The sequence below is a fragment of the Pseudorasbora parva genome, chromosome 2 (assembly GCF_024679245.1).
Source record: "Pseudorasbora parva isolate DD20220531a chromosome 2, ASM2467924v1, whole genome shotgun sequence".
NCBI classification, from domain to species: domain Eukaryota; kingdom Metazoa; phylum Chordata; class Actinopteri; order Cypriniformes; family Gobionidae; genus Pseudorasbora; species Pseudorasbora parva.
The window spans coordinates 28,082,703-28,109,296 of NC_090173.1; the positions used below are offsets into that span (position 1 = coordinate 28,082,703).

General features: G+C 39.3%; 1 protein-coding gene across 1 annotated transcript in view; it reads left to right on the forward strand.

Moving 5' to 3' along the window:
* The window catches only part of grin2aa (glutamate receptor, ionotropic, N-methyl D-aspartate 2A, a), a 176,005-nt gene that overhangs the window by 95,569 nt on the left and 53,842 nt on the right, over positions 1-26,594 (forward strand). Inside the window, exon 4 of the mRNA XM_067414695.1 lies at positions 7,943-8,057. Coding sequence (XP_067270796.1) covers positions 7,943-8,057 — 115 coding nt within the window. The remainder of the gene's footprint in view (positions 1-7,942; positions 8,058-26,594) is intronic.

Here is a 26,594-nt window from a genome sequence, read left to right on the forward strand (position 1 = left end):
AGACTGTTTCCAGAAGTGAGAGGGTAGTGATAGGGCAGATTTGAATAGACATGTTGGGGAAGGGAATAGTGGGGATGAGGTAGTGATGAGCAGGTTTGGTCTTCAGGAAAGGAAGCCAGAAGGACAGAGGTTGGTAGACTTTGCTAAAAGTATGGAGATGGCTGTGGTGAACACATACTGTCAGAAGAGGAAGGGACACAGGGTGACATATAAGAGTGGTGGCAGGAGCACACAAGTGGACTATATCTTATGTAGATGTTGTAATCTGATGGAGATTAGCGGTAGGTGAGAGTGTAGCTAGACAGCATAGGATGGTGGTGTGTAAGATGACTTTGGTGGTGAGGAAGATAAAGAGAGTAAAGGCAGAGCAGAAGACATAGTGGTGGAAGTTGGAAAAGGAAGAGTGCTGTGTGGTTTTCAGAGAGGAGCTGAGACAAGCTTTAAGTGGTCAAGAAGGGCTTCCAGATGACTGGACTACTACAGCTCAAGGAGACAGGTAGAAAGGTGCTAGGTGTGTCATCTGAAAGGAGGAAAGAAGACAAGGAGACTTGATGGAGGAAAGAGGAAGTCCAGGAGTGTATCCTGAGGAAGAGGTTAGCTAGGAAGAAGTGGGACAGTGAGAGAATGGAGGAAAGTAGACAGGAATATAGGGTGATGCAGCGTGAGGTTAAGATAGAGGTGATAAAGGCCAAACAGAAAGCGTATGAGGACATGTATGCAATGTTAGATACTAAGGAAGGTGAGAGGGATGTGTATTGGTTGGTGAGGCAGAGGGATAAAGATGGAGAGGATGTGCAGCAGGTAAGAGTGATTAAAGATAGAGATGGAAATGTTTTGACAGGTGACAGGAGGGTGAGGGAAAGATGGAAGGAGGACTTTGAGGAACTGATGAATGAGGAAAATGACAGGGAGAGAAGAGTTGTAGAGGCAAATATTGTTGACCAGGTATTAGCAAGGATGAAGTTAGGAGAGCTTTGAAGAGGATGAAGAGAGGAAAGGCAGTTGGTCCAGATGACATACCAGTGGAGGTATTGAAGTGTGAAGTGTGTATTGAAGGAGAAATGGTAGTAGAGTTTTTAACTAGGTTGTTCAACAATGTTTTTTTCGAGAGTGAGAGGATGCCTGAGGAATAGAGGATAAGTGTTTCGGTGCCGATTTTTAAGAACAAGGGAGATGTGCAGAGTTGTGGAAACTACAGAGGTATTAAGCTGATGAGCCATACAATGAAGTTGTGGGAAAGAGTAGTGGAAGCAAGGCTTAGGGGAGAAGTGGACATTTGTGAGCAGCAGTATGGTTTCAGGCCAAGAAAGAGCATTACAGATGCATTATTTGCTTTGAGAATGTTAATGGAGAAGTACAGAGAGGGCCAGAAAGAGCTGCATTGTGTCTTTGTAGATTTAGAGAAAGCATATGAAAGAGTGCCAAGAGGGTTGCTGTGGTATTGTATGAGGAGGTCTGGAGTGGCAGGTGTGCCGTAGGTGAGACAGAGGACTTCACGGTGAAGGTGGGACTGCAACAAGGATTGGCTCTAAGCCCGTTCTTGTTTGCGGTGGTGATGGACAGGCTGACAGATGAGGTCAGACAGGAATCTCCATGGACTATGATGTTTGAGGAGGACATTGTTATCTGTATTGAGAGCAGGGAGCAGGTGGAGGAAAGTCTAGAGAGGTGGAGGTTTGCTCTGGAGAGAAGAGGAATGAAGGTTAGTCGCAGCAAGACAGAATACATGTGTGAGAATGAGAGGGAACCAAGTGGAACAGTGAGGTTACAGGGAGAAGAGGTAAAGGAGGTGCAGGATTTTAAGTACTTAGGGTCAACAGTCCAGAGCAATGGGGAGTTTGGAAAAGAGGTGAAGATGCGTGTGCAAGCAGGTTGGAATGGGTGGAGAAAAGTGTCAGATCTGTTGTGTTAGGCCTGCACGATATTGGAAAAAAATTACATCGCGATATTTTTTCCCCCAACGATATATATTGCGATATTGAGAGCCATCAATCCAGGCTACAGTCAATAATTACCATTCCGTGATATTAATGATTTCACTAATAAGCAAGCTTCATTACAAGTGACAAAAAGAAATGTTGGAAAATATGTGTAAACATGAAACTAAACCTCCAGTAGGTGACCGTCTTAATGAGTGAGTCACTGAGTTGTTCATTCAAACGATTCATTCGAACGCTGAATCGTTCACACTTGTTGCTGTGAGTGAGACGTGTTATGGGTCTGCTATGAATGATTTTCACTGCTGAAATAGAGCAAAAACTCTAAATATTGCATCTAAAATGTAAGTGACTAAGTGATTGTTAATTAGTTGTTTATGGAGCTGTCATATAAAATCAGTGTCATTTTCAGTCGTGATGGTATTCAGGAAAACGCTCTAGTGTTGTGATTTCTCCTCGAGAGGCTGCACGAGCGTGAACAGCGCAACCTTATTATCATCAGTTCATTATATATTATCCACAATCGATCGCCACTTACACTAAATTAATGCACAAACATTCTTGCATTTTGGTGATTCGCTAGTTATTTTTTGTTTTAATCAGGCTCTTGTCCGTCAGGCAAGTAAAATTCTCTTTCACTTGTCCCTTCAAAACACCCACATGTCCCGGACAAGCGTTAATGTCGAGTCCTGCTTTGTATTCGTCGTAAAGAGCTTTGTGGTGCCGTTTTAAGTGATCAGACAAATTGGTGGTGTTTTCTTGTTTTGTGGCCACAAGACACTCCATGCAAAGTACCTCTTTTTGTTCAACATCCTCCTTTATGTCGCCAAAACCCTTCACATCGCATGTTCCCGCGATGTGACTATCGCACACGCGCACATCGCGATGCCGATGTTAAAACAGAATATCATTCAGCCCTATGTTGTGTGATAAAAGTGTACCAGCAAGAATGAAAGGGAAGGTGTACAGGACAGTAGTTAGAGCAGCGATGTTGTATGGTTTGGAGACAGTTGCACTGAGGAAAAGACCGGAGGAAGAGCTAGAGGTAGCAGAGCTGAAGATGTTGAGGTTCTCTTTGGGAGTGACGAAGATGGATAGGATCAGGAATGAGTACATCAGAGGTACATACATGTGAAATGTTTTGGAGACAAAGTTAGAGAGGCCAGGTTGAGATGGTTTGGACATGTTCAGAGGAGGGAGAGTGAATATATTGGTAAAAGGATGCTTAGGTTAGAGCTGCCAGGCGGGGGGTCAAGAGGAAGACCAAAGAGGAGGTTTATGGATGTAGTGAAGGAGGACATGAAGGTAGTCGGTCTGAGAGAAGAGGATACAGAGGGTAGGACTAGATGGAGGCAGATCCATCTAGTCCTTCAGGGGTCACTGTGGCGAACCCTGAAGGGAACAGCCGAAAGAAGAAGAAGATTAAATTAATCATTTATACAGGGCTGTAATAAAGCCTCTAAAGTTAGACTTCTAAACTGATTTTTTAGTTTCTAAACTGATTTTTTTAGGTTTCTTTCTCCTGAACAGACACTTTCAAAAATTATAGAACATTGTCTATATTTAATTTGGAATGTAATATAGGGAAAATATCTGGCACAGCAAAAAAAAAAAAAAAAAAAAAAAAAAATATATATATATATATATATATATATATATATATATATATATATATATATATATATATATATATATATATATATATATATGTTCTTTAGGGTGACAAAAAAAGAAAAAAGAAAAAGAAATGCGAAGCTTTCTCTGCATTTCATGTTCTTGTTAAAATTGAGTGTCAGAAGCCTGGGTGAAATATGCAGTCCCCTAGCAAAATGTTCCTTTATGACAGATTTAAGACTGTCATCTGAAGTGCTGTAAAAAGCGGACCTTAGCAAAATTTAGCCTTCATATATCAGTGACGAATACTGAAATTACCTGTCAACAGGGGAGAGGCATGGCGAGTCCACTGTGCCTCTTCCCACATGTTGGGGACCAAGGGTACAGTAGCTGTCAGCTGTGCTCTATGAAACCATACATTTTTAAAATAAAGGGCACTTTAAACACTCCCACTGAGATGGGAGCCAATCCTACCACCCCCAGCAAAACACCATTTCACAGAGGGCAATGACACAGGAGTCACCGCTATTACTTTGAACTTTCACAGGCAACATTTAATATGACTTATGGCAGTTATAATGCTGGAATATGAGTGGGATGAACACTTTCAGGCAGTGGCAACAGGTCATTCTGTTGTGGGGAGGGTTAGCAGTGATGCCATTGCGCCTTGCCTTTAAAGGGCCAGAGTCTTACCCTCGCTTCAAAGCCTTTGTGGGCTGGAGTGAAGGGAAATATGAGCTCCTGTAGAAATAATACTTTTATATGGCCATCACAGCGCATTAAAGGGAGTTAAGTTGGCAGGCAGCAGCACAATGGGAAGCATTATAAAGAGCTTGGTTAAAATAACTCTTGAGCCTCGACTGTCCTCCCTATGGGGAAGAAGTCTTTTTTTTAAAGCATCAAAGAAGTGGCCCAGACTTTGTTATCCAATCAGAAAGAGTCTCTGGCTCACAGTCATTTTTTAGTCTTTTTTGAAATGCTTGGGCTTGCTGACATGCCTGTTGAGAGTGTAGTTTTGTAGAGAATAGGTTATTAAAGTATGCAAAATCTATCTATCTATCTATCTATCTATCTATCTATCTATCTATCTATCTATCTATCTATCTATCTATCTATCTATCTATCTATCTATCTATCTATCTATCTATCTATCTATCTATCTATCTATCTATCTAGGTTTTTAGGGACAGACAGACAGACAGATAGATAGATAGATAGATAGATAGATAGATAGATAGATAGATAGATAGATAGATAGATAGATGGATGGATGGATGGATGGATGGATGGATGGATGGATGGATGGATAGATAGATAGATAGATAGATAGATAGATAGATAGATAGATAGATAGATAGATAGATAGATAGATAGATAGATAGATAGATAGTCTGTCTAAAACCTGACAGATAGATAGATGTTAGTTAACTGAATATGTTGGCATGATCTTGTCATGGTATGTGGAAAGAAACAGGAAGCCTGATGATGGTATTTAAATGTGTATTTATGGTCAATATTCATAAGGATCCATTTCTTACACAAGCCTGGCAAAAGGTAGCATGCTCGAGTCATGTTTTTAAAACCTTTGACTGGAAGGTCTTTAATTGACCTGAATGTTTCCTCAGGAGAGATGAGAGAGAGCAAACACACACACACACCAGTCACTCCCTTCTCCTCACATGTGCTGTCAGGACCATATTTGCTCTTATATGGCGTACCGTGCCCCACTTTGTATCTGATGCGCTTAGTACCGCAGGTTTTCTCATGCACTCATTCTGCCATTCCCTGGGTCTTTGTAACGTCTGCCTGAGCCCCAGGTGAAAAGACCTCCGCAGCCCCAGCTGTCCTGGCATTGTCACACAAATGCAGTGCTCTCTTATGACACTGATTGAGCATTGCACAGATACCTGTGTCAGAAAAAAATTATTGAATTTGTTTGTATATTGCGTTCTGAGTTATCACTCAAGGGAGAGTTGATTTCATTTACATGTTCCGTGATGCCAGTGGATTCAGCTCAATATGTGGAGACTCCCTGCAAATTAACTATCTTCATGTAGGTAAATTTTCTTGCTTCTCTAATGACTGAAAAATTCTATATGTCACATAGTGAACATCTTGCCTGCCCTCATTAGTGTCAACCCCATTACTATAAATGCCTAACTAGGAACTGTTTTATTTAAATGCACTCAACCAGCTGGAATGGAGCTGCCTACTTCAGTTTGACCACATATAAAGTTCTGCAGCGTGTGAACATTTTCAGGCCAGTTGTACCACCCACCTATTTTAATCCAGCTGATTCCAGAGCAGCTGTGTGGCCCTTTCTGGCACACCTGCTGTTATGAGGACTGTTGAAGAGTTCACAGTGAGCAAGTGTGGGTCAGGGGCGGTTATGTGTTTAATTAGGAAGAAGTGAGCTGGTGACCAGTCTGTCCAAAGTTCTAGCAGTGACCGAACATACTAAGCTAATGAGCACGATTCTCACACTCCTGCAATCTGAGAACCTAAAGCTCTATTGACACACTGTGTCCAGTGTCTAGTTTCCTCAGTAATTGGTAATAGGGACTCTGCAGGTTTGATCAGTGTTGTGATCCATGGCTCACAGGGAAAGGGAACTAGGAGAGGTGTAAAATATGAAAGAATGGTTTAAAATAAATAAAGGAGCCCATTGTGGATGGAAACATGCCTTGTAGTGGAAGAGAGCAGAGCTTATCGATTCTCTTCCTCTCCCGCAGTCTGATGTAATTGGATTCAGCGATATATCTAGGGCGAGTGGGCTTTCGCTTGGCCCCATAAATGGGACCCCAATCAATTCAAGCACAAGCTACTCTGCCATTCAGTCACTAGACGCCCACTAAGACCAGTTCCATAAATCGATCATCGCACCACACCTGGCAGTACTGCGGCATACAACTTACCAGCAGACTGCACCCGTCGCTGAAGGAGAGAGGGGCAGTCTTATGTGTTTGTGTCAGCTGGTGTTTTTCCTCTTGAATCTCTGGGGTAGGCCTGACGACATGGTGCGAAAAGTGAGAAGGCAACGTTTCTCGGTTTATCGCTTTTAAAGTGATATGACAGGAACACCGTGGCATTGTGAAAGTGAAGGATCCAGTCTCTATTCACTTGGGTCTTTCTTTCCATAAAAAGCCCATCTGATGTCAACAAGCCCTTTATGTTGTGTCTTTATTTTGTTTAGTTTTTTATAGTTTTACTGTGTTTATTTTTTTATAAGTTTGTGATCACTTTGAGTTGAACTTTTGGATTTTATATGGATTCTTTGTATTTTGTTCTGTTAGAACTTGTGTCACCAACAACAATAATAATCACCATCTTATAATTTACTTCTTTGGAAAGATGAATGAAATGAACACAATTATGCTTAATCTCTTTATAAAAAAAATTGTGTTTCACAAGTTTTTAATGATGTTAATATGTGTGGTGTTTTTAATATACTAATATGTTTATAAGCGTATTTTCTCTTTAAAACTGCAGTAAACCAAGCAAGTGGTTTAAAACAGCTTTTTCAAACGTCATAAACAAGTCACCAGTCCCCTCACCTTTAAGAAGGGACAGGAAAAATTGGGGACATTAAGCAATATTGCGGGTGAATTATGCATATTATTTATATCACATTCTTATTATGAACTATGTCTTTCTCCACTGACTTTCTATGTTCAAAATGTTTCTAAAGCATGCTGATTTTAAATGACATGCAGCTGTTGGACTCCAAATTGCCGAATGGGAACATGTAACATTAACAACACATTATTAGCTGTTTGATAACATAGTCAAGCAATCAATTACTGTTATTTGTCTGACGCTGTACACATGTATCGACTTGTAGACAACCCTGTATAATTCGCTCTTCCTCTTTGTCTCCTGAATCAGTTTCTGATTCACGCATACATGTTTACATATGTTATAATTCTGCACTGTAACCGAACAAAGAATAAAAATGACTTAATAAGAGACTTAATCAGACATAATGCCACAAATGGTATTAAAGCACTTGTAATAAAACTAGAATGGTCTTTTTTACGTCTGCATGCTCTCTCTTTCTGTTTCTTTGAAGATGAGGACAAAAGAAAGAATGGTTTTGATTCATGTAGATTTCATTGGATGCTAATAATAACTCGGGCAGATTTTTCATCTTCGCTTAATGTGACGTCTGATTTAGGTCAGTCATTAGTCTTCAGATGGCTCATTAATTCCTCTTTTTGTCTCCTTGCATGTTTAAAAAGACCTTCATATGTTATTTTGATCTTTTAGGTATAGAACGAACATCATTAGAATGATGTAGAATGAAAGTTCTTTATGTGCCTAATGCAGCAGATAAGATTTGTGTCACCTGACTGCTCTATTTCTGGACCTGATGAGCTCTCTGTTTCCTCTAGGTACATGATGAACGTGACCTGGGATGGCAGAGATTTGTCCTTCACTGAGGACGGTTACCAGGTGCATCCCAAACTGGTGGTGATCGTGTTGAACAAGGACAGAGAGTGGGAAAAGGTAAGGCCGCCAAAAACAACTGACCTTCTAAACTGCGTCATTATAATTTCATTATAACTTCTCCAAGCAAAGCGTCATTAACAACTGTTCACACAATATTAGTACCCATGAATCCGCCATCATAATTACACCCTGGAACGATGTAAATGTGTGTCAGTGCGGTAATTACCTCAGACACACACTGCCAGAGTCTGCAAATTCAGAGGTGTAATTAAGGCTTGTTTTTTTTCCCTTTTAGACCGTATCCCAGTCCGAGCCCAAACATGAACGGGAACACACACATATGTATTAGTGCTGGGATCTTGGATGAGCCTGTCCCTCTTTTTTTCTGTTCTAGGAAAGAATGCAGGTCAATGAAACTAGAGCGGGAGAAATAACTTGAAAAGCAAAACAATGGGAGAAATTGATTTGTGGAGTTCGCTCTGCAAATCAATCTATATCGGTGGGAGTCTAATTGACAGAATAGGGCTCGCACTGAGAGATGGACTCGGTTATGAATACACATTCACGTGGCGAAAGCAGATTTGCTCCGATTAGGCCTCTTGATCTCTTGTTAGGAGAGCATGAAGATCATCAAAACTTCCCAAAGAAATTGCGTTATTTTGAGGGCATTTCGCATACCTGTGGTCTCTCCAAATATAACATACTATTGCTCATTAAACGGCGGTTGTTTTGCAGATATGATATTGGGTTTGTATTACAGCTGGATACAATACACCAAATTAGCTCCCAGAGGTGTTTAGGGCCTCATTATACATTTGATGATTAAAGCATTCTTTGTGGGCTCTATTACAGTGGCTCTGTATTATTTTTCTTGCTGTTTCTACTGTCGATTGTGCTTTTAGAGTTTCATAAATCTGTAGTAAAATGCATCCCATGTCGTTCTGCTCATTGGGACTAGATATTGTAGTGTTGTTAGTCTTTAAAGCAGAATACATTAGGTGGCAACAACATTCATTTTTCAAATTCTCTTCAAGAAAATGAATGTACGGCCAATATATATTTTTGAAATATTAAATAAGTCCTTGATACATTTTTGAAAATGTAACTCACAGCATTTCAAATGTTTCGCCATTGCAATATTTTCCAAAATGCCAAATGGCAATGTGGAGAAAATATTAGCTGAACCAGCACAAAATGCAGTGAGAAGATGTAGTTTTTTCACTCGCCAGGTAGTTCATGTTTACAAGAGCAAACAAAAAAACAATAACGCTTAACAGCCAGTATTTTACACTTTTGTCTTCTGTTTATAACCGCAAGTTAAGTTTACAGTTTTATGGTTTCTAGTTTTGACCTTAATTAAGATGATGACTTTTAAATATTTAAACATAATTTAGTCACGCTAATAAAATGTTTACATAGTATAAATTAAAAATTAAACAAATATACAGCTCTGGAAAAAAATTAAGAGATCACTTAACATTGATTTCTATACATTCTACACATCTACAAAAGGTAGCTCCATTGTGTAGGTGAAAGCATTTTACATTTAGCATTCCAAATTTAAAAACTGCGCTACAATTCCATTTGGCCAATTTTAAAGATTTTTTGGTATAAACCAGGTTTAATTATTCCTAGCTCGGCCAATACAATCATATGTTAATTTATTTTGTTAGTTGTTTTAATGTGTATTTCATGGTTCAGGTCTTTTAATCAAGATTTTTATTTATCTATGTACTGTTTCATATCAATTCTTACAGTTCAGTTCATGAAATAGGTCGTCCAAATAAGTGTAAACTCTGAAACAAGCGATTCTCAGCGTGGTCAGAGATGATTCAATGAGATGAAGCACTGGCCAAAAGTGAAATGAACCGCACAAGAGAGGCTGAAACTGATACTCTCTTTCTCCCCCACGTGCTCAGTCTCTCTCTCGTAGTTTCAATTGCGATCCAATTATGATATTGTGATGCATCTCAATGATTTGTGACATTTGTTGAAATGCATATTGTACCTTGAGGTAGTTGTCGATACTAAGTCAGAAATGCCCTGGTGTGATACTTTTATTCAGCAAGGAGGATGCATTAAAAACGGACAGTACAGTCTATTTCGAATAGATGCTGTTCTTTTAAACTTTCTATACTTGAAACAATTCTGAAAAAATAAATCACGGATTCCATAAATATTATTATTTACAAATATTAAGCACACCTTTTTTCAACATTGATAATAATAAATGTTTCCTGAGCAGCAAATAAGCCTATCACAATGATTTGTGAAGGATCACGTAACACTGAAGACTGTAGTAATGATGCTGAAAATTCAACTTTTTCACACACATCGTTTAAATGCCACGGCCTACCTGAGCATTGTTTCTGACCATGTCCATCCCTTTATGACCACCATGTACCCATCCTCTGATGGCTACTTCCAGCAGGATGATGCACCATGTCACAAAGCTCAAATCATTTCAAATTGTTTTCTTGAACATGACAATGAGTTCACTGTACTAAAATGGCCCCCACAGTCACCAGATCTCAACCCAATAGAGCATCTTTGGGATGTGGTGGAACGGGAGCTTCATGCCCTGGATGTGCATCCCACAAATCTCCATCAACTGCAAGATGCTATCCTATCAATATGGGCCAACATTTCAATATGCAGTCAGCATATTGTTGAATCAATGCCAAATAGATTTAAGGCCGTTCTGAAGGTGAAAGGGTATCAAACACAGTATTAGTATGGTGTTCCTAATAATCCTTTAGGGGAGTGTAAATGCGGCCTTAGAGGGCAAGAACTGATTACGTTTTATTAAAAATGTTTTTACTTACTAAACTATTATTTAAAAGTTTGTAAATATATTTTTTTACATTAGTTTAGGCCCTCTGACTACCTAAATGGCCATGATGGTTCCCCTCTGATTTTACTGTTTTACTGTATTTTTTGATCAAATAAATGCAGTTTTGGTGAACATGTGAGGCTTTTTTGAAAAAACATTTCAAATAAAATCTTACTAACCCCAAACTTTTGATTGGTAGTGTATCATGGTATTTACATTTTGCCTCCATAGCAAACATAAATAAACAATAATAATAATAATAAATCCCCTCCTAATTTCTATGTGTTTGGGATCTGACACTTTTGGGCCTCAGTCACTCTAAAAATAGCCTTTGACTCTTTGCACTCTGCGCTTGCCAGTGGCCATGTACAAACGTAACGCTCTCCTCCCTCCTTTTATCAGGGAGCTGACAGCTGCAAAGATCAAGCTGCTATGGTGCCAAATTAAATCCACATGAAAGTAATTACATTAATTAATTCCATGTCAAGTTGCCTCTTGTTGATGTTGATTAAAGCGGAAAAAATGTTGAACTGGTTGTCACTCTAGCTGTGTGCTGTCATATATTATTTTTTGCCTTTGGACAGAATTTTGGAAACAGATGACAGAAAACATTGGACTACAAGGGTTAGGAAAAGAATTACAACTTAGTGGGAAATAACCACACGAATGTGGCGACCTTATGGCAGCCTACTTCTAAATTGGGTTATATTCTCAATACATTGAAAATATACCGCTCACAATGATGCAGTAGCTTTAGGTTGGAGGACTTAAAAAGACAATCAATAAATCATAAAAGAGAATAACTTGAAGACATAACCATGATACTACAGGTCTGCCTGTGTACAGGACTGTATGAACTCTCAAAACCCTTCAGGAGGACACACGGGGGCAGGCAGTGTTACATGACAAATGCGTAGCTCTAAGGAACACAACCGCAGAGTAATGCAGTTTGACACCACACTATGTTGATATTAATCTGACAAAGCCTATTCATCAGTGTGAACTGCTGGCAGAGCAAAGACAAAAGCATGGGGCAGATTTACAGCCCTGTTGAACCAAAGCGATATCTCACACTTTGCCCCGACGGCATGTCCACGTGGCGATTAGTGTGCAGCGCGTCATAAAGCATATTGTACGAAGACTGCACTAATGGTAATAACTGAGCACAAAATATAGGCAGAATGGCATTGATATTAAATTGATAATGCATAATCATGTAAATGCCTTAAACAATGTTCCTTTATCAGGTAAAGGTCATCAACGATTCAAGCAAATCCAAATTGTGCATATTTTAAACATTTTGCTCTGTATTCGAAACATGCCCACCTTTACTGGTATGTTTGTGTGCATGTTCTTTTAAGAACTGATTTGGAATTGAATTGAATTGAATTGAATTGAATTGAATTGAATTGAATTGAATTGAAGCAGGAATTTAATGAAGGTGGTGTTTGGCATATGTGTGTTTGGAAATTCTGTGCACATTTGTTTTGTCATCCTGCATTTTTATGCAGCATTGCAAAATGTGCATAAAGTAAGAAATCCGGCTACTGTCTGCACTATATTTGTCATATAGTCATTAGTATAAATGTAAAATAACTTCCACATCGCCAAAAGTATCTGTCACTAATGTCACCAGAAAATCATCAACTTGAACTCTCAGAAGAATGATATAATTAGTTTTGTCACTGCAAATCACTGTAAGTGTGAACATTCCTCAATGCTTATAGAGCTGCAGTAGCAGCAGCCGTCGAGAAGCGGGAGATGTTCTCCACTGGAGCACTGGGAAATCTTTGGAAATTTGTATAAAAGATTAACCTAGAAATCTAGACGCGCCTAGCAGCAAATCTAATTTGCAGCCAGTGTAGTCTAGCAACTCCTATTAGACTTCTGAGCTGGAAAAATCAAACTCTGGTCGGGCCAATCACATCGTGAATATAATCGGTGGATGGGCTTAACATAATGACGGCAGAGTTGCGTGCTACTTGTAAACAAAGAAGCTGGCGAACGGCGGTCTTTCGAATTGACTTTGGTCGTGACTCTGAGTAAGACTTGGGAGTTAAGCTTTTCTTCGAGAAAATAACAAAGAACGGCACTGAAGTCATTCTTAAGAAGGGAAGATGTTTTGCCGACTGGATACGGTGAAAGTTTAATCTCTGCTTCGCCTTCGTTGCGTATTCTTCGCACCTTCGCATCCAATTGTGTGCAGAGGGAGTATGAAAGACAACCGTTTATCCCTCCCCTCGGATTGAGCCCGGTCGATGGTGTGTTCACAGACCAAACATCTTGATGTTGGTCTGGCTTGTCAGGCTAATAAAAGATACAATTCTAGATATAAAAGATGTAATGTAATCTTGGGTTTTGGCTGTAAATGCCAGGATCTGTGTAAAACAATGTTTATTAATGATATCACGACCTCGCAGGCAGCCATGAAAGCAGTTTACACAATTTTTGCAGTGATTTTCAAGTTTGCGATTGTGATTAGTCTGCAAGTTATGTCTGGGCAGCTCTGCCAAACGCAAACATCGGTTTGTTCTCTGTTTGTTTCAACTGATCTTATTGTGACTGGAACTGTTTTGTTGGCAACATGACACAGTCAGGCATTTCTGTTGCCTCCGAGTTTCTTATTTCTCAAGCTTTTTTGTGTGTATTTATTAAAACATCAAAATAGATGCATTAATGAAGAGCACACAGTTTTGATTTGCTGCTTTGCTCATTATTAGTACAGGAGGGTTAACACTTTATTTTGACAGCTAGGTGTGTTCTGTCAGAGTAGATTTGAGAAATCAGTTTGAGAAATAGCTACAATGTAGTATTTGTTTCCTTTTTTTTTGTTTTGCTGTGTGCAGTGACTAATTTAGCATGATAGTCCATAGTCTGAAATGTCTTTAATTTACTGTAATAATATAACAAATAAATCAACATGAAAAATAAACAAATAGTAACTTGCAGAACCATTATATAAAAATATGGTAATCATGTCATATGATTTTATATTTTGATGTGATGATTCCCAATTTGCTAATTTTATTTTATTTTCGAATTAAGTCTAATGTCTCTCTGACGATAAGCACCTAAGACTCAGTTTACACCTGTAAAAATCAAATGGTGTCATCCAATCATACGTGGACAGTAACACACTACCATACTGACTGATATACACTCATCATGCATAACATTATGACCCTTCCTAATATTGTGTTGGTCCCCCTTTTGCTGCCAAACAGCCCTGAGCCTTCAAGGCATGGGACCATTTTTGCTTTGTAGCAGGGTACATTATCCTGCTGAAAGAGGCCACAACAACCAGAGAATACCTTTTCATGAAAGGGTGTACATGGTCTGTAACAATGCTTTGGTAGGTGGTATATTGTAAAGTAACATCCGCATAGATGGCAGGACACATGCTTTCCCAGGAGAACATTGCCCAAAGCATTACACTGCCTCCGCTGGTTTGCCTTCTTCCCATAGTTCATCCTGGTGTGTTCCCCAGGTAAGCAATACACCTGGTCAACCACATGATGTAAAAGAAAACCAGCATTAACTTGTTGAGCATTTTGAGCTACAGTAGCTTTTCTGTTTGATCGCCCAAACGGGCCAACCTTCACTCCCCATGTGTATCAGTGACACATGGTCGCCCATGACCGTTACCAACTGTTCCTTCCTTAGACCACTTTTGATAGATACTGACCAGTGCAGACCGGGAACACCCCACAAGAGCTGCAATTTTGGAGATGTTCTGACCCGGTTGTCTAGCCATTACAATTTGGCACCTGTCGAACTCGCTCAAATCCTTACGCTTGCCCATATTTCCTTCTTCTAACACATCAACATTCAGGAAAAAAAGTTCACTCGCTGCCTAATATATCCAACCCACTAACAGGTGCCGTGATGAAGAGATAAGCAGTGTTATTCACTTTACCTGTCATAATGTTATGCCTGATCGGTGTATATATCATTCTATGATACCACCATGTTTGATTACAGTAAGACAGACAGCCTATATAGTATATTAAGACCCACTGTAATGCTTGGGGCTAATATTATATTACACATCTGATGTATTTCCCCAACCAAATGTTCACTTAAGACAAGACAGATATTTTGAAATACTGTAATTCTGTGTATATCAAGATCATCTAAGAGACGTCTTTGTGCGCACTGTTTGGATGTGTCAGTCAACGTGAGTAAGATCTTTTTGTTTACGTCAGCATGAGTTAAAACGTGTAATCACGTTTCATTGGTTTAGACTCTTGCCATCGAGAATTCGCTATGACAATTTACAAAATTGGAATACCGCGCTTTACAGCGATACCAAACTTGTGCTGAGGAGAAGCACCAGCAAAAAAAAGGGCGATTTTTAAATAACTTTTGTTATTATATTATAATAATTATTAAAACAAAGAAAAGATTTAGGAAGGTACACCTTTCAGAAAACGTACAAATAAAGTTAATTTTAGATTAGTTTAATTACTATTTGGCGCATTATTTGGATCGCTTGACAAGGGCTTAATCAACACATTTTTTGTGAAAACCTCACACTTTTCATTTGTTTTGCCTGTAGCTCATAATTAGCGCGTGCACATTCCGACTATATATTTATAAATATAGCTGCCTTAGGCAGTGTAACATGGAATGGACAAAACAAAGTCTCGACCTCACGAAACCACCAATCATTCTGCATTCAAGCCAAACAGGCAGTGCTGGCAAGATCCTGCTCCAGATGCTGTGTTGAGGGCTGGTCTGAATGCCTATTAGAGATGGAGTGATGAAGAAGGCTCCAGAACCCGAGGCTTGATGAGGCCGGCATGGCTCTATATGGCCTGAGTTTGAGCTACACTGTGTTTTTTGTTTTGTTTTGATGCCAAGCGAGAGAAAAGTGCTCTCATGGAGAGCCAGGAGGAAAACATGATTGGCTAATTAAAACAAATGAAGTCTGAGCATCTTGGCTGCTGATGGGCCTCTTCAATCCCTGGAAGTGACTGGTACAGTCAGAGGCCACATGGCCACTCACTCCGGTCTTACAGGGGCAGCAGTTTGTGTGTTTGTGTGTGTGTGTGTTTGTGTGTGTATAAAGTACTACCCACATAACACTGCAAGTCTCAGTATAAATCATAAAACGCACACATCTGTGATGTGCATAGTGCTGCTGAATCATACATAGGCAAGTCAGTAAATAATTAACATTATAATCTGGGTTTTGTATTTACATATTCATGAATCTAATACTTTAGTCCACAATGCATAGTCTGTTCACTCTGTTTAGACCATCTATTATCTAGTCGTTTGCATTATTTGTCTGCCACCCATGTCCAGTGCTTGAGAAGTGTGTTTGTTACCACACCTGAAGCAAACATCCGTAAGCTCATCCCTCTTGCTCAAAGCACAGATATTATTGCAGCCAGTGAACTTGGAAATCATCTAAACCTTGAGTTAATCAAAATCTGATCCCTGAGATCGGCCGGACTGTGGCTCGCTGTAGTTTGCCCTCAGAATTTCATTTATTGACAGAGCTGCTGCATGGGGCCATGGCGCTGAACCTGCGGGTACCTTAGCCGAGAAAGATATTTATCTGAGTGATCTCTCCATGACAGAGGATTGACCACTAGACAGAGGAAAGATTTGGGACTCGGAGGGGTGTAATTGGTGGTCAAGTAACAGTCAACATACAGATTTATTTTTCTCTGTCCGTCTTTTCCTGTTACATACTCACACATGGAACAAAAAAAGAGAGTTTATTACTCACCATGTTAGAGGTGGTGGGATGCCCTCAGGACTTTATTGCAACTGAATCTGTGGAAGGCAGTTGTTGTAAACTATGTCAGTGTGAAATGGATCCCATTGCCATTTTTTCCCTTCTCACAGTTGAAAATGACTGTGCCATCTGGCCAATTGCTGTGGTCTGACCTTCCAACAGCTTCCCCTCAAAGGAAAGAAAGAAGAAAAAGAAGGAAGATACATTTAGTCTTTGCTCTCTTTTCATAACTCATAATTCATGTAACTTCATTATAACTCAATCTGCCTGTTGTTCATTTCTTTTTTTAATTTGCATACATTTGTTTTATTTTATTTAATATTCTGTTTTTATTGTGTTTATAGTCCGGTTTGCTCTATTGTGATTTTGACTTTTTTATTTTTGTATACATATTTGTCAAAACATATGTGCAGAAAACTAAGAAAGCTAACCAGGCTGGGAGCTTTAGCGGGGCTTCTGCTGCCTGCACTGGCTTTGACTCATCCAGCAGAGATAAGGTGTAATTCTCTTTAGTAAGCCTGGTGTGCTTCTCTTCACCTCCGCTGTCCGTCATACTTACAGCCGTTCCCCTCTCCATCTCCACCCCTCACTACTCTGACAATCACAGCTCTGCCCTTCATAGCCACTGCGTTCTGCCGTGGCGATACACTTGATGATGTGCTCGACTGCTGCCTAATTTAATGCATCAAATCAACAAAGTTTGACTGATGGGACGCTCGAGACTCGCTGCATGTTATCATGATCAACAGTGAAGTGCTGCGCCCGGTCTGATAGCAGGAATTCTCATTCCTCCAATCAGTGATCAACGTGCCGCCTGGACACAGGAAACAGCACAACAGATCCTCTTACTGTTGCTGGTATTTTATTAAACTTTTCACTGATGTTTTTATTGTTTCAGTGACAGTTGCTCTAGTAACCTGGGGTTAAGGGTTGTTCTGTCCACCCCACCCTGAGAGCCCTATATGGCCTACCTTACATCATAAAACTGGGGCTGGTACAGTGGTAAGAGTTGGTTCAAAAAGGTTAAAAAAGAACAGAAACTCAATCCAATCATTTGAGAAGATAACTTTAAGTCATTTAGCATTCACCCACTTTAAATGTATACAATCAGTTCTCATTTCTTTTGTTACTTTGGAACAAAAATATAAAAGTTTATGCTCTTCTTTCTTTAATGCTAACATAATCTGATCATTTATTAGTATAGTTTCCAAATGTTGCCACCTATAATGTTAAATAATGAAATATGTATATTTCATGTATACATATATATATGTTACAGTGTATGTCATCATATTATGTTGTTATTTTCTGTCATGTCATTTTACAGTATGTTTTGTTATGTCACAATATTATGTTACAGTGTTGTCATTTTACAGTATTTTATTTTCTCTTGCATTTACATTTTACAGCGTCTTACAAATGAGGAACATCACAAGCAACATCGCAAGTATACAGTACATGTTATTTTAATGTTGTATTGTAAAATTCTAACATTCATATTTTTTATTAAGAATCGCCGTGAGAAACATTATTTGAATTTTTGTTTAGGCTTTGTATCATGTTTTCACTGAATAATGAAAACATCTTTATTTGGCAAAAATTAAAACTGCTTATGTTCTTTTGAATTTGCCCTGAATTGTATCCCTTGAAACTCATATTTGATCACTAAAATGACATTCAAAATGTTTTTTTTTTCTTTCTGTGAATTATTCATGACTTAAAATAGGCAATAACTCTTGCATCATTTAGTATCAGAAACATGAATAGGCAAATAATAATAATCTTACACAGTGTGTTAATAGGCCAGAGGAGAACTGGCACCCCGACTGAGTCTGGTTTCTCCCAAGGTTTATTTTTCTCCATCATGCCCCGATGGAGTTTTGGTTCCTTGCCACTGTCGCCTTTGGCTTGGCTTGCTCAGTTGGGGACACAAAAATATGATTAAAGTTATTCAACTTATTAAACAAATAAAATGTATAAATTAGGTCTTATTTAATTCTATAAACTATAATACTGATATGCCAACATTGTCGCTATATGATAAATTAAAATAAGCTGATAACATCACTGTTCTCTCCAGTACGACTGTACAGCCAAATCTAATTTTGTCGCAATATTATCCTGTTTGACACTGTGAAGCTGCTTTGACACAATCGTGATTGTAAAAGCGCTATATAAATAAAGTTGATTGATTGATTGATTGATTGAAATTACCCTCCACACACTCTACCAGCTCAGAATACCTGATCCACTCGCTCAACTTTACTGTAGTAAATGCTGCCCAATGGCAAGTGGAAATACTAGTTTAATTCAGCCATATATATTTGGACTCAAAACTGATTAAGAAGTGGAAGAGTGGCTCGTCTTCAAGTTGATATATCAGAATGGTTATGCTTTAACCGCTTTCTACCATGATGGACACAAAACGGTAATTATTTAGATTAGCCTCTTGCTTGACTACGTTATCAAACAGCTAATGTGTTGTTACACAAGCCATGTTCCCATTCTCCATCTCTAGCCATTTACTTGGGTAACCTTTGTGTAATATTACAATTAGTTTGATGATCTGAATCATTTAAGTGTGACAAGCCTGCTTTGCAGCATATTTAATAATTGTTGGAACGTTGACGGGATTAGTTACAACATATTTGTGACACAGAGAACAGTTTAATGTTTTTGCGACATTGCGAAAGAATATACTTTGCCATGGGCCATGACCTATTAATTTGAACATGGTTTATATTAAAGCATATTAAAACCACCACATAGACATACAAACAACATTAAAAACTAGATTTTTTTTTACCACAATTACTTAAATATTTGACAGTTTCTTTAATAATGAATTTGCATTCTTTACATTTAAATTTACCTTTTTTTTCCAGCAGATCTATTATTGTTCTGTTGTTTCCTATAGACTGTACTTTCCATGCTGAAAAAAGCATCAACATTATAATAAAAAAATATATATATCCCAAAATAAATGAACAAATAAAGTAAATAATTTGCAGGAAGAAATTTTATGCATACTACCATTCAGAAACTGTTTTTTTTTTTTTTTTTTTACTGTAAGAAGATGTCAAGTAAGGGGTGAGGCAAGGACTCAGATGCAGGGGACAGTATGGGCTTTTATTTAATCAAAAAGAAAAGAAAAGAAACAAAAATACTCCATAGGGGGAGTGAGGGGAGTCAGCAGCTGGCAGAACAAGAGCAGGGCAAGAGAGGGTGCATACAACAACAAACTGGCACAGGACACAGGACTGCAAACACAAGGAGAATATGGTATGTTTATAGGACACCATTTTTAACTAAAAACAAAACTTTTTATGCATTTTGGCCATAGACTGTAAAAAATATGGACGTAGTGTCCGTGTCGTCCCCTATAGAATTCTGAAGTGCAGTTTTGAAGCATAAATTAGAGACTAGCTGGCCATTGCCATCTTGCTAGCGCGTCATCGCGCATCAGGCCCGGATAACAGAAAATGGGCAAAGAGCTTAGGTGATGCGATGACAAACAGCGGATAAATGGCTATCCACCTGTCAGTCAAAATAACCACGCTCTTAATTATGCAGAACTTTAAGGCTTTATATAATGTAAACGAATGAGTTATAAAAAAATTCACCCCCCTCACAGTTGTCATGAAAGGCAAAATAAACCGTTTAGACTGAAACCACAATTTGTACCAGGCTGTAAATGTTTTTTTCTAATGTAAAGTTCGGCATTTTAACATAGGGCTCAATGTGATTCTGCTCCCTTCTGGAGCCTAGTGGCCAGTCAAGGAATTGCAGTTTAAGTCACTTACGTATTGGCTTCAACAGAAACTGGGGGAGGTTGCTGCTTGGTTTTGGCTGTTCATTGACACGACAAAAGCGTTTTGGGGGCATGTAAATGCAAGCTTTTGAAAACGGGTTTCAAGTGCAAGTTTTTGAAAACAGTACCTTTACCGTCTCCATGCATACAACAAAAATGTGAATCTGTGAAAACTGTGATGCGTATTACATGTTCACACATGCATATTACGTGTTCAAGGAGTGTTTCTTGACAAACCAACATCTCCAACTGCTGGCCTGACATGCATAATACAGCATTTTTTAGTCAATAGACAGGAGAGCACATGGCAAATAGAAACAAACCTCACAAACATGACAAAAACAGTCAACAAAATTTCAAGCCATGTGCTCAAACAAAACATCAACAAGCACTCAATGAGAGCGCTTACTGACTGCATGTCCATACAGTGCCTTGCGAAAATATCCGGCCCCCTTGAACTTTGCGACCTTTTGCCACATTTCAGGCTTCAAACATAATGATATGAAAATGTAATTTTTTTGTGAAGAATCAACAACAAGTGGGACACAATCATGAAGTGGAACGAAATTTGTTGGATATTTCAAACTTTTTTAACAAATCAAAAACTGAAAAATTGGCGGTGCAAAATTATTCGGCCCCCTTAAGTTAATACTTTGTAGCGCCACCTTTTGCTGCGATTACAGCTGTAAGTCGCTTGGGGTATGTCTCTATCAGTTTTGCACATCGAGAGACTGACATTTTTGCCCATTCCTCCTTGCAGAACAGCTCGAGCTCAGTGAGGTTGGATGGAGAGTGTTTGTGAACAGCAGTTTTCAGTTCTTTCCACAGATTCTCAATTGGATTCAGGTCTGGACTTTGACTTGGCCATTCTAACACCTGGATATGTTTATTTTTGAACCATTCCATTGTAGATTTTACTTTATGTTTTGGATCATTGTCTTGTTGGAAGACAAATCTCCATCCCAGTCAATCTCCATCCCTGCTGCCACCACCATGTTTGACAGTGGGGATGGTGTGTTCAGAGTGATGAGCTGTGTTGCTTTTACGCCAAACATAACGTTTTGCATTGTTGCCAAAAAGTTCAATTTTGGTTTCATCTGACCAGAGCACCTTCTTCCACATGTTTGGTGTGTCTCCCAGGTGGCTTGTGGCAAACTTTAAACAACACTTTTTTTCTTCTTGCCACTCTTCCATAAAGGCCAGATTTGTGCATTATACGACTGATTGTTGTCCTATGGACAGAGTCTCCCACCTCAGCTGTAGATCTCTGCAGTTCATCCAGAGTGATCATGGGCCTCTTGGCTGCATCTCTGCTCAGTCTTCTCCTTGAGCTGAAAGTTTAGAGGGACGGCCAAGTCTTGGTAGATTTGCAGTGGTCTGATACTCCTTCCATTTCAATATTATCGCTTGCACAGTGCTCCTTGGGATGTTTAAAGCTTGGGAAATCTTTTTGTATCACAAGAACGTCTGGCCAATGAAAACAAACCAGGCACTCTACAAGAGCGCAGAATGAGTGATTAAACACTCAACCCGTGCACTCACAACAAGAGTCTAATTAACATGGAGAATGTGTGCTTGAACCGACACTGAACCAAAAATGAACTAGACAGAAGTGAAAATATTCTGTCTAACTAGTAATTGGTGTTCGGTACAAATAATAACAAATAAATAACAAATAATAATATAAGCAAATACAGAAAAACAGTAATATTGAAAAACATTATTACAACATTTTTTGTGTGTGTTTGTGTGTGTGTGTGTGTGTGTGTGTAATTTATTTCTGTGATGGCAAACCTGAATTTTAATCATTACTCCAGTCTTCAGTTTCACCTGATCCTTCAGAAATCTAATATGATGTAATCTGATTTGATACTCAAGAAACAGTTCGTATTATTATCAATGTTAAAAACAGTTGTGATGCTTAATATTTTTTGTGGAAACTTTCGGTGTTTTCAGTTTTTTACGGTAGGGGCTGCTATGACACTTCTTCTGAAAGAGTACAGAATCTCCAGATCAAAACACAGGAGAAAAAGAAGCCAAAACAAGTGATAGCATGAGTAAGCAGATGCACATGAAAAATAACCTGCATCATCAACATTAGACAGCAGACAAATGACTAATGTTACTGAATGAAATGTCAACCCGTCCTGGAGCTATAGGACTGTGCAAACTTTGGGGATGTTGATGGACTCAATCTACACTGTCTATGTTTTGATTTTCATTCTGAATCTGACCTTTTTTTTTTTACAACCATTTAACATAACCGAAACATCTCCATGATTTTGTTGTGTGTTCACATAGCTAATGCAACAAAAGTCACCAAGTGTCATCCCATTCCGCTGAACCAAAAAAATGTAAAATTTCATACCGTAAAATGTTTTGATCATTTTTGACCGAAGAGGACAAGAAGGTTAAGTGCTGTGCAGTGGGCATTACTTCTCAAGTGTAACAGCAATGGGACAGATTTAAATGTTAATAATTAATTGAGACTTTATAAGTAGGTAACCTGCAGGAACATCTTTCAGTATGAGCAAGGAAGTCCAAACGAGAAGTATGCTAGATGTTTTCCAATACTTGCCTGTATCTGTAGTAAAGCCAAGCATGTGATCCTATGTAGAGCTGAAATGTGATCATAGTGCGGGCTTTCCATACGATGTAATTATTGGTGTCACTGTAAGCTATCTGCCTCAGCAAACTAGACAGTTCCGTAATGTAGGTGTGACCGGCGGTTTCACCACGCAACTCTCTGAACATGGAGAATCCTTGTTCAAGATAAAGCCATCAGAATTCACCGCATGCGTGAGTCCCCTAAGTAGAGATTTTGCAGAAGTATTGAGAAGGCGGCTGTCTTGAGACTTCAGTTTTCTTCTCTTGAATAATTGTTTACACAAATGGCTTTTATTTTGGAGTGGAGGCATTGAATGTTTTAAGAATGGTGCAGGGCATAAGGGGAGGGCAACAGAGGTGTTTTTGACTGCTGATGAGCTGAAATGTTGCACAAGCACCCTCCATCTCCTTTAAATTTATGCAGAAAGCCTTTCCATTCTGTCTTTGTCTGTCACTTGTGCTCTCCCCCTCGCTCATTTCACTCCCGGCCTCGGCGGTCGTGTGGCAAATTGCTTGTGTTGTGTAATTTACTCGGGGGCCGAAGCTTCCCGTAAGGAATCCCTTCTGGGGGGTCAGCTCTGTCCTACTCATCTCTGCTCGGGGCGGCCTCTTGATATTGCCCATAAATCTGGGCATCGTTGATTATTTTGATACCATTGTCCAAAAGAGTAATGGAATGTCGGCCCTCTTAAAGTAATCCTCCTATCTGCGTGACCTACCCGAGACCTGCGTTGAATTGGCCTGGCCGCTAAGCCGTGGACTATGGTAGCACGATATAAGCCGCTGTCCTGCTTCCATTCTTCTTCTCCTTCTTTTTCACCCAGAGAGAGAGAGAGAGAGGAAGAATACAAGTGCTGTACTATAGCATTCAACCACTGTCACCTTGAAAAACAGCCCTCATTTTTCACCGCTGTGTTTCTTTTCAATTTAGGCGGCCAAAAACACACAACTCCCCCAAGCCCTTCCCCCAATGTGCTTTTCATATTGTTCAGTCAGGGCTCATTAAAACGTTGAGTCATCATAGAACTTTGCCAGGACTTTTAGTCGATGGTAGGATGGAGCGTTTAATATGTGTGGATGCTCAGTGTATTAGGCAGATTGTGTTTATAGACTAAATGGTTGAGATTATTATTTTATTTTTCCTGTAGCTTCTCAGTCATGTAAAGAGATAGTTCACACAGAAATGAAAGTCGTTCTCATTTACTCAACGCCATAACGTTCAAAAGCCATTATGGTTTCTTTGTAGTCTGTTTAATATTGAACTCTGTTCAGTATAATGAAAGTGAGTGAAAACTGGGGAGCTCAAGACTCTGGAATGACAAAAAGGCATCATAAAAGGGGTTAATTTGGCTTGCGCCTTATATCCAGGTGTCAGCTTTATGTGTGGAACTTACGTACCTTACGTAGCTTTATGTGTGGAACTTAAGTGACTGATTGTTTTCATATTAATAAGATAACTGAGTCAGTTTCAGTTCAGAACTGAATCAATCAGATTCATGAATGAATCATTCAGACAGGAACTGGCTCAAACAATCCACTGAAAAGAGAATCCAATAGAATGTGGACACGATTTAACTAAAATGAGGGGATTAATTGGTAAAATGTGGCCACTATGTAACTAAAACAAATATTTATTTATTTATTTATTACAGTGTGTGTTTTTCAAATTCTTAATTGTTGAAACAAATTCTTAAAGGGGGGGTGAAATGCTGTTTCATGCATACTGAGCTTTTTACACTGTTAAAGACTTGGATTCCCATCCTAAACATAGACAAAGTTTCAAAAACTAATGTTGGACGTTTGATAGAGTATTTCTGTGTCAAAAATACTCCTTCGGGTTTCAGAGAGTTTTTTTTTCGAGTATGGGTCCACTTGACGTTAATAGAACGGAAGGTCCTTGTATGGGCAGTACGGGCTCTTCTCCCGGTAGGGTGCGCGCGCGTGACTAGAGGGAGAGAGAGGAAATGCACGCCGTAAACAGTCTCTCAGGTGCAGATCCAGTCCTCCGTGAACACTTATGTCGCGCGCCGCGCTCCACTTTATTCCTATGGGTGACGTCGAGCGACTTCAACGCTTCAGCACAGCATTCCGGGAAGGCAGCGCTGAATTTGAACCGATTTGAACGCAGAAATGACGGGAAGCTTTACAACATCGTTTCAGTCGCGTCTCAAAGTGGATTTACACGCCACTGCTGTCACAGGACTTCACCAAATCATACCAAAGAAGTGTGTTTTTGACGGAGCGGTCCCAGCGATAAAGGTTCGGTCCTGCTTTGGAAGCAGCCGGTGAGTAAAACTGCTTCAAATGTCTGTGCTATTGGCTACCGTCGCATGAGTAAACATCAGTAAACGACACGATTGCGTGCTTCGTCATTCAAATGCGCTAACGGTTACTCCATTGTTGTTCTGTATAACGTTACACTAGTCTGACGTGCAAAACCATTTTGCTTGCTACTGCTAAGGTTTAGTCGCATACAATAGTCCATAAACCGAATCATGTCCTCATACACTGCGAGTAAAGACACACAAATGTTGAGAGGCCACTAAATACAATACATACCACAGAGTGGTATGTAAGACGAGGGCCTCGTCCGAAATCGCGTACTATGTGAGTAGGTACTAAATTTGAATTAGAACGTACTTCACGACTATTAAAAAATTATGTTCTATATAGTAGGAATACGGGTAGTATGAATGGATTCCGGACGTTCTACATGTGACGTTCTACATACTCACAGGTCACGTCTACGTCGAGAGCTTTTGCGGAATTTCTCAAATAACGCAAGTATTATAATTTATTTAGCTTTTAAATTTTACCTCAGAAAAAACAATATGTGTGCGTGTCTCTATTGGAGCTACAGTGGTCCCTAGAGGCGACACCCGCCAACCACTGGCACACTGGCTTAGGCTGAGTGTGAATTTGTGTACCAAACATTTGAAATTCTAGCTACATATCACATATTTTAGGTTCATGTTTACAAATTATTTACTTCAAGTGGAAATCCAAAAATTACCGAAGGCATAAAGTCCTCATCTTGTACACGCTTTAAAAGAAACATATAATGTTATTAAATTATTTTAAAGGGATGCCCTATAAATGAGATTGCTAGTATCAAAGTCCCTTTAGATCTTTCTGAAACCTGTGAAAGTTACCTTACCGAAGCTGATGAAGTTCATTTGCTTTCCTCATGATGACACTATAATAAAAACAGTTTAATACCTTTCCATCTGGTGTTTTAAGCTCTGTTATACGACTTTATTAGCCTAGAAATCTAGACGAACCCTAGCGGCAGCAAATTTAATCATCCCCTAAGTGTCGTCTAGGAACTCTCAATACCCTTCTGAGCTGTATTCCTCACAATCTGGACGGGCCAATCACGTCGTGTATAGAGTCGGCAGGCGGGGCCATAATGACGACGACCGAGTTGCGTTTGCGTGCTGGCGAACGGTGGGGGTCTTTCGAATCAGCTTTGACCGCGACTCTGGAAGACTTGGAGTTAAGCTTTTCTCTGAGAAAAGAACAAAGAACGGCACTGAAGTCATTCTTAAAAAGGGAAGATGTGTTCGGAGTTTAGCCGACCGGATACGGTGAATG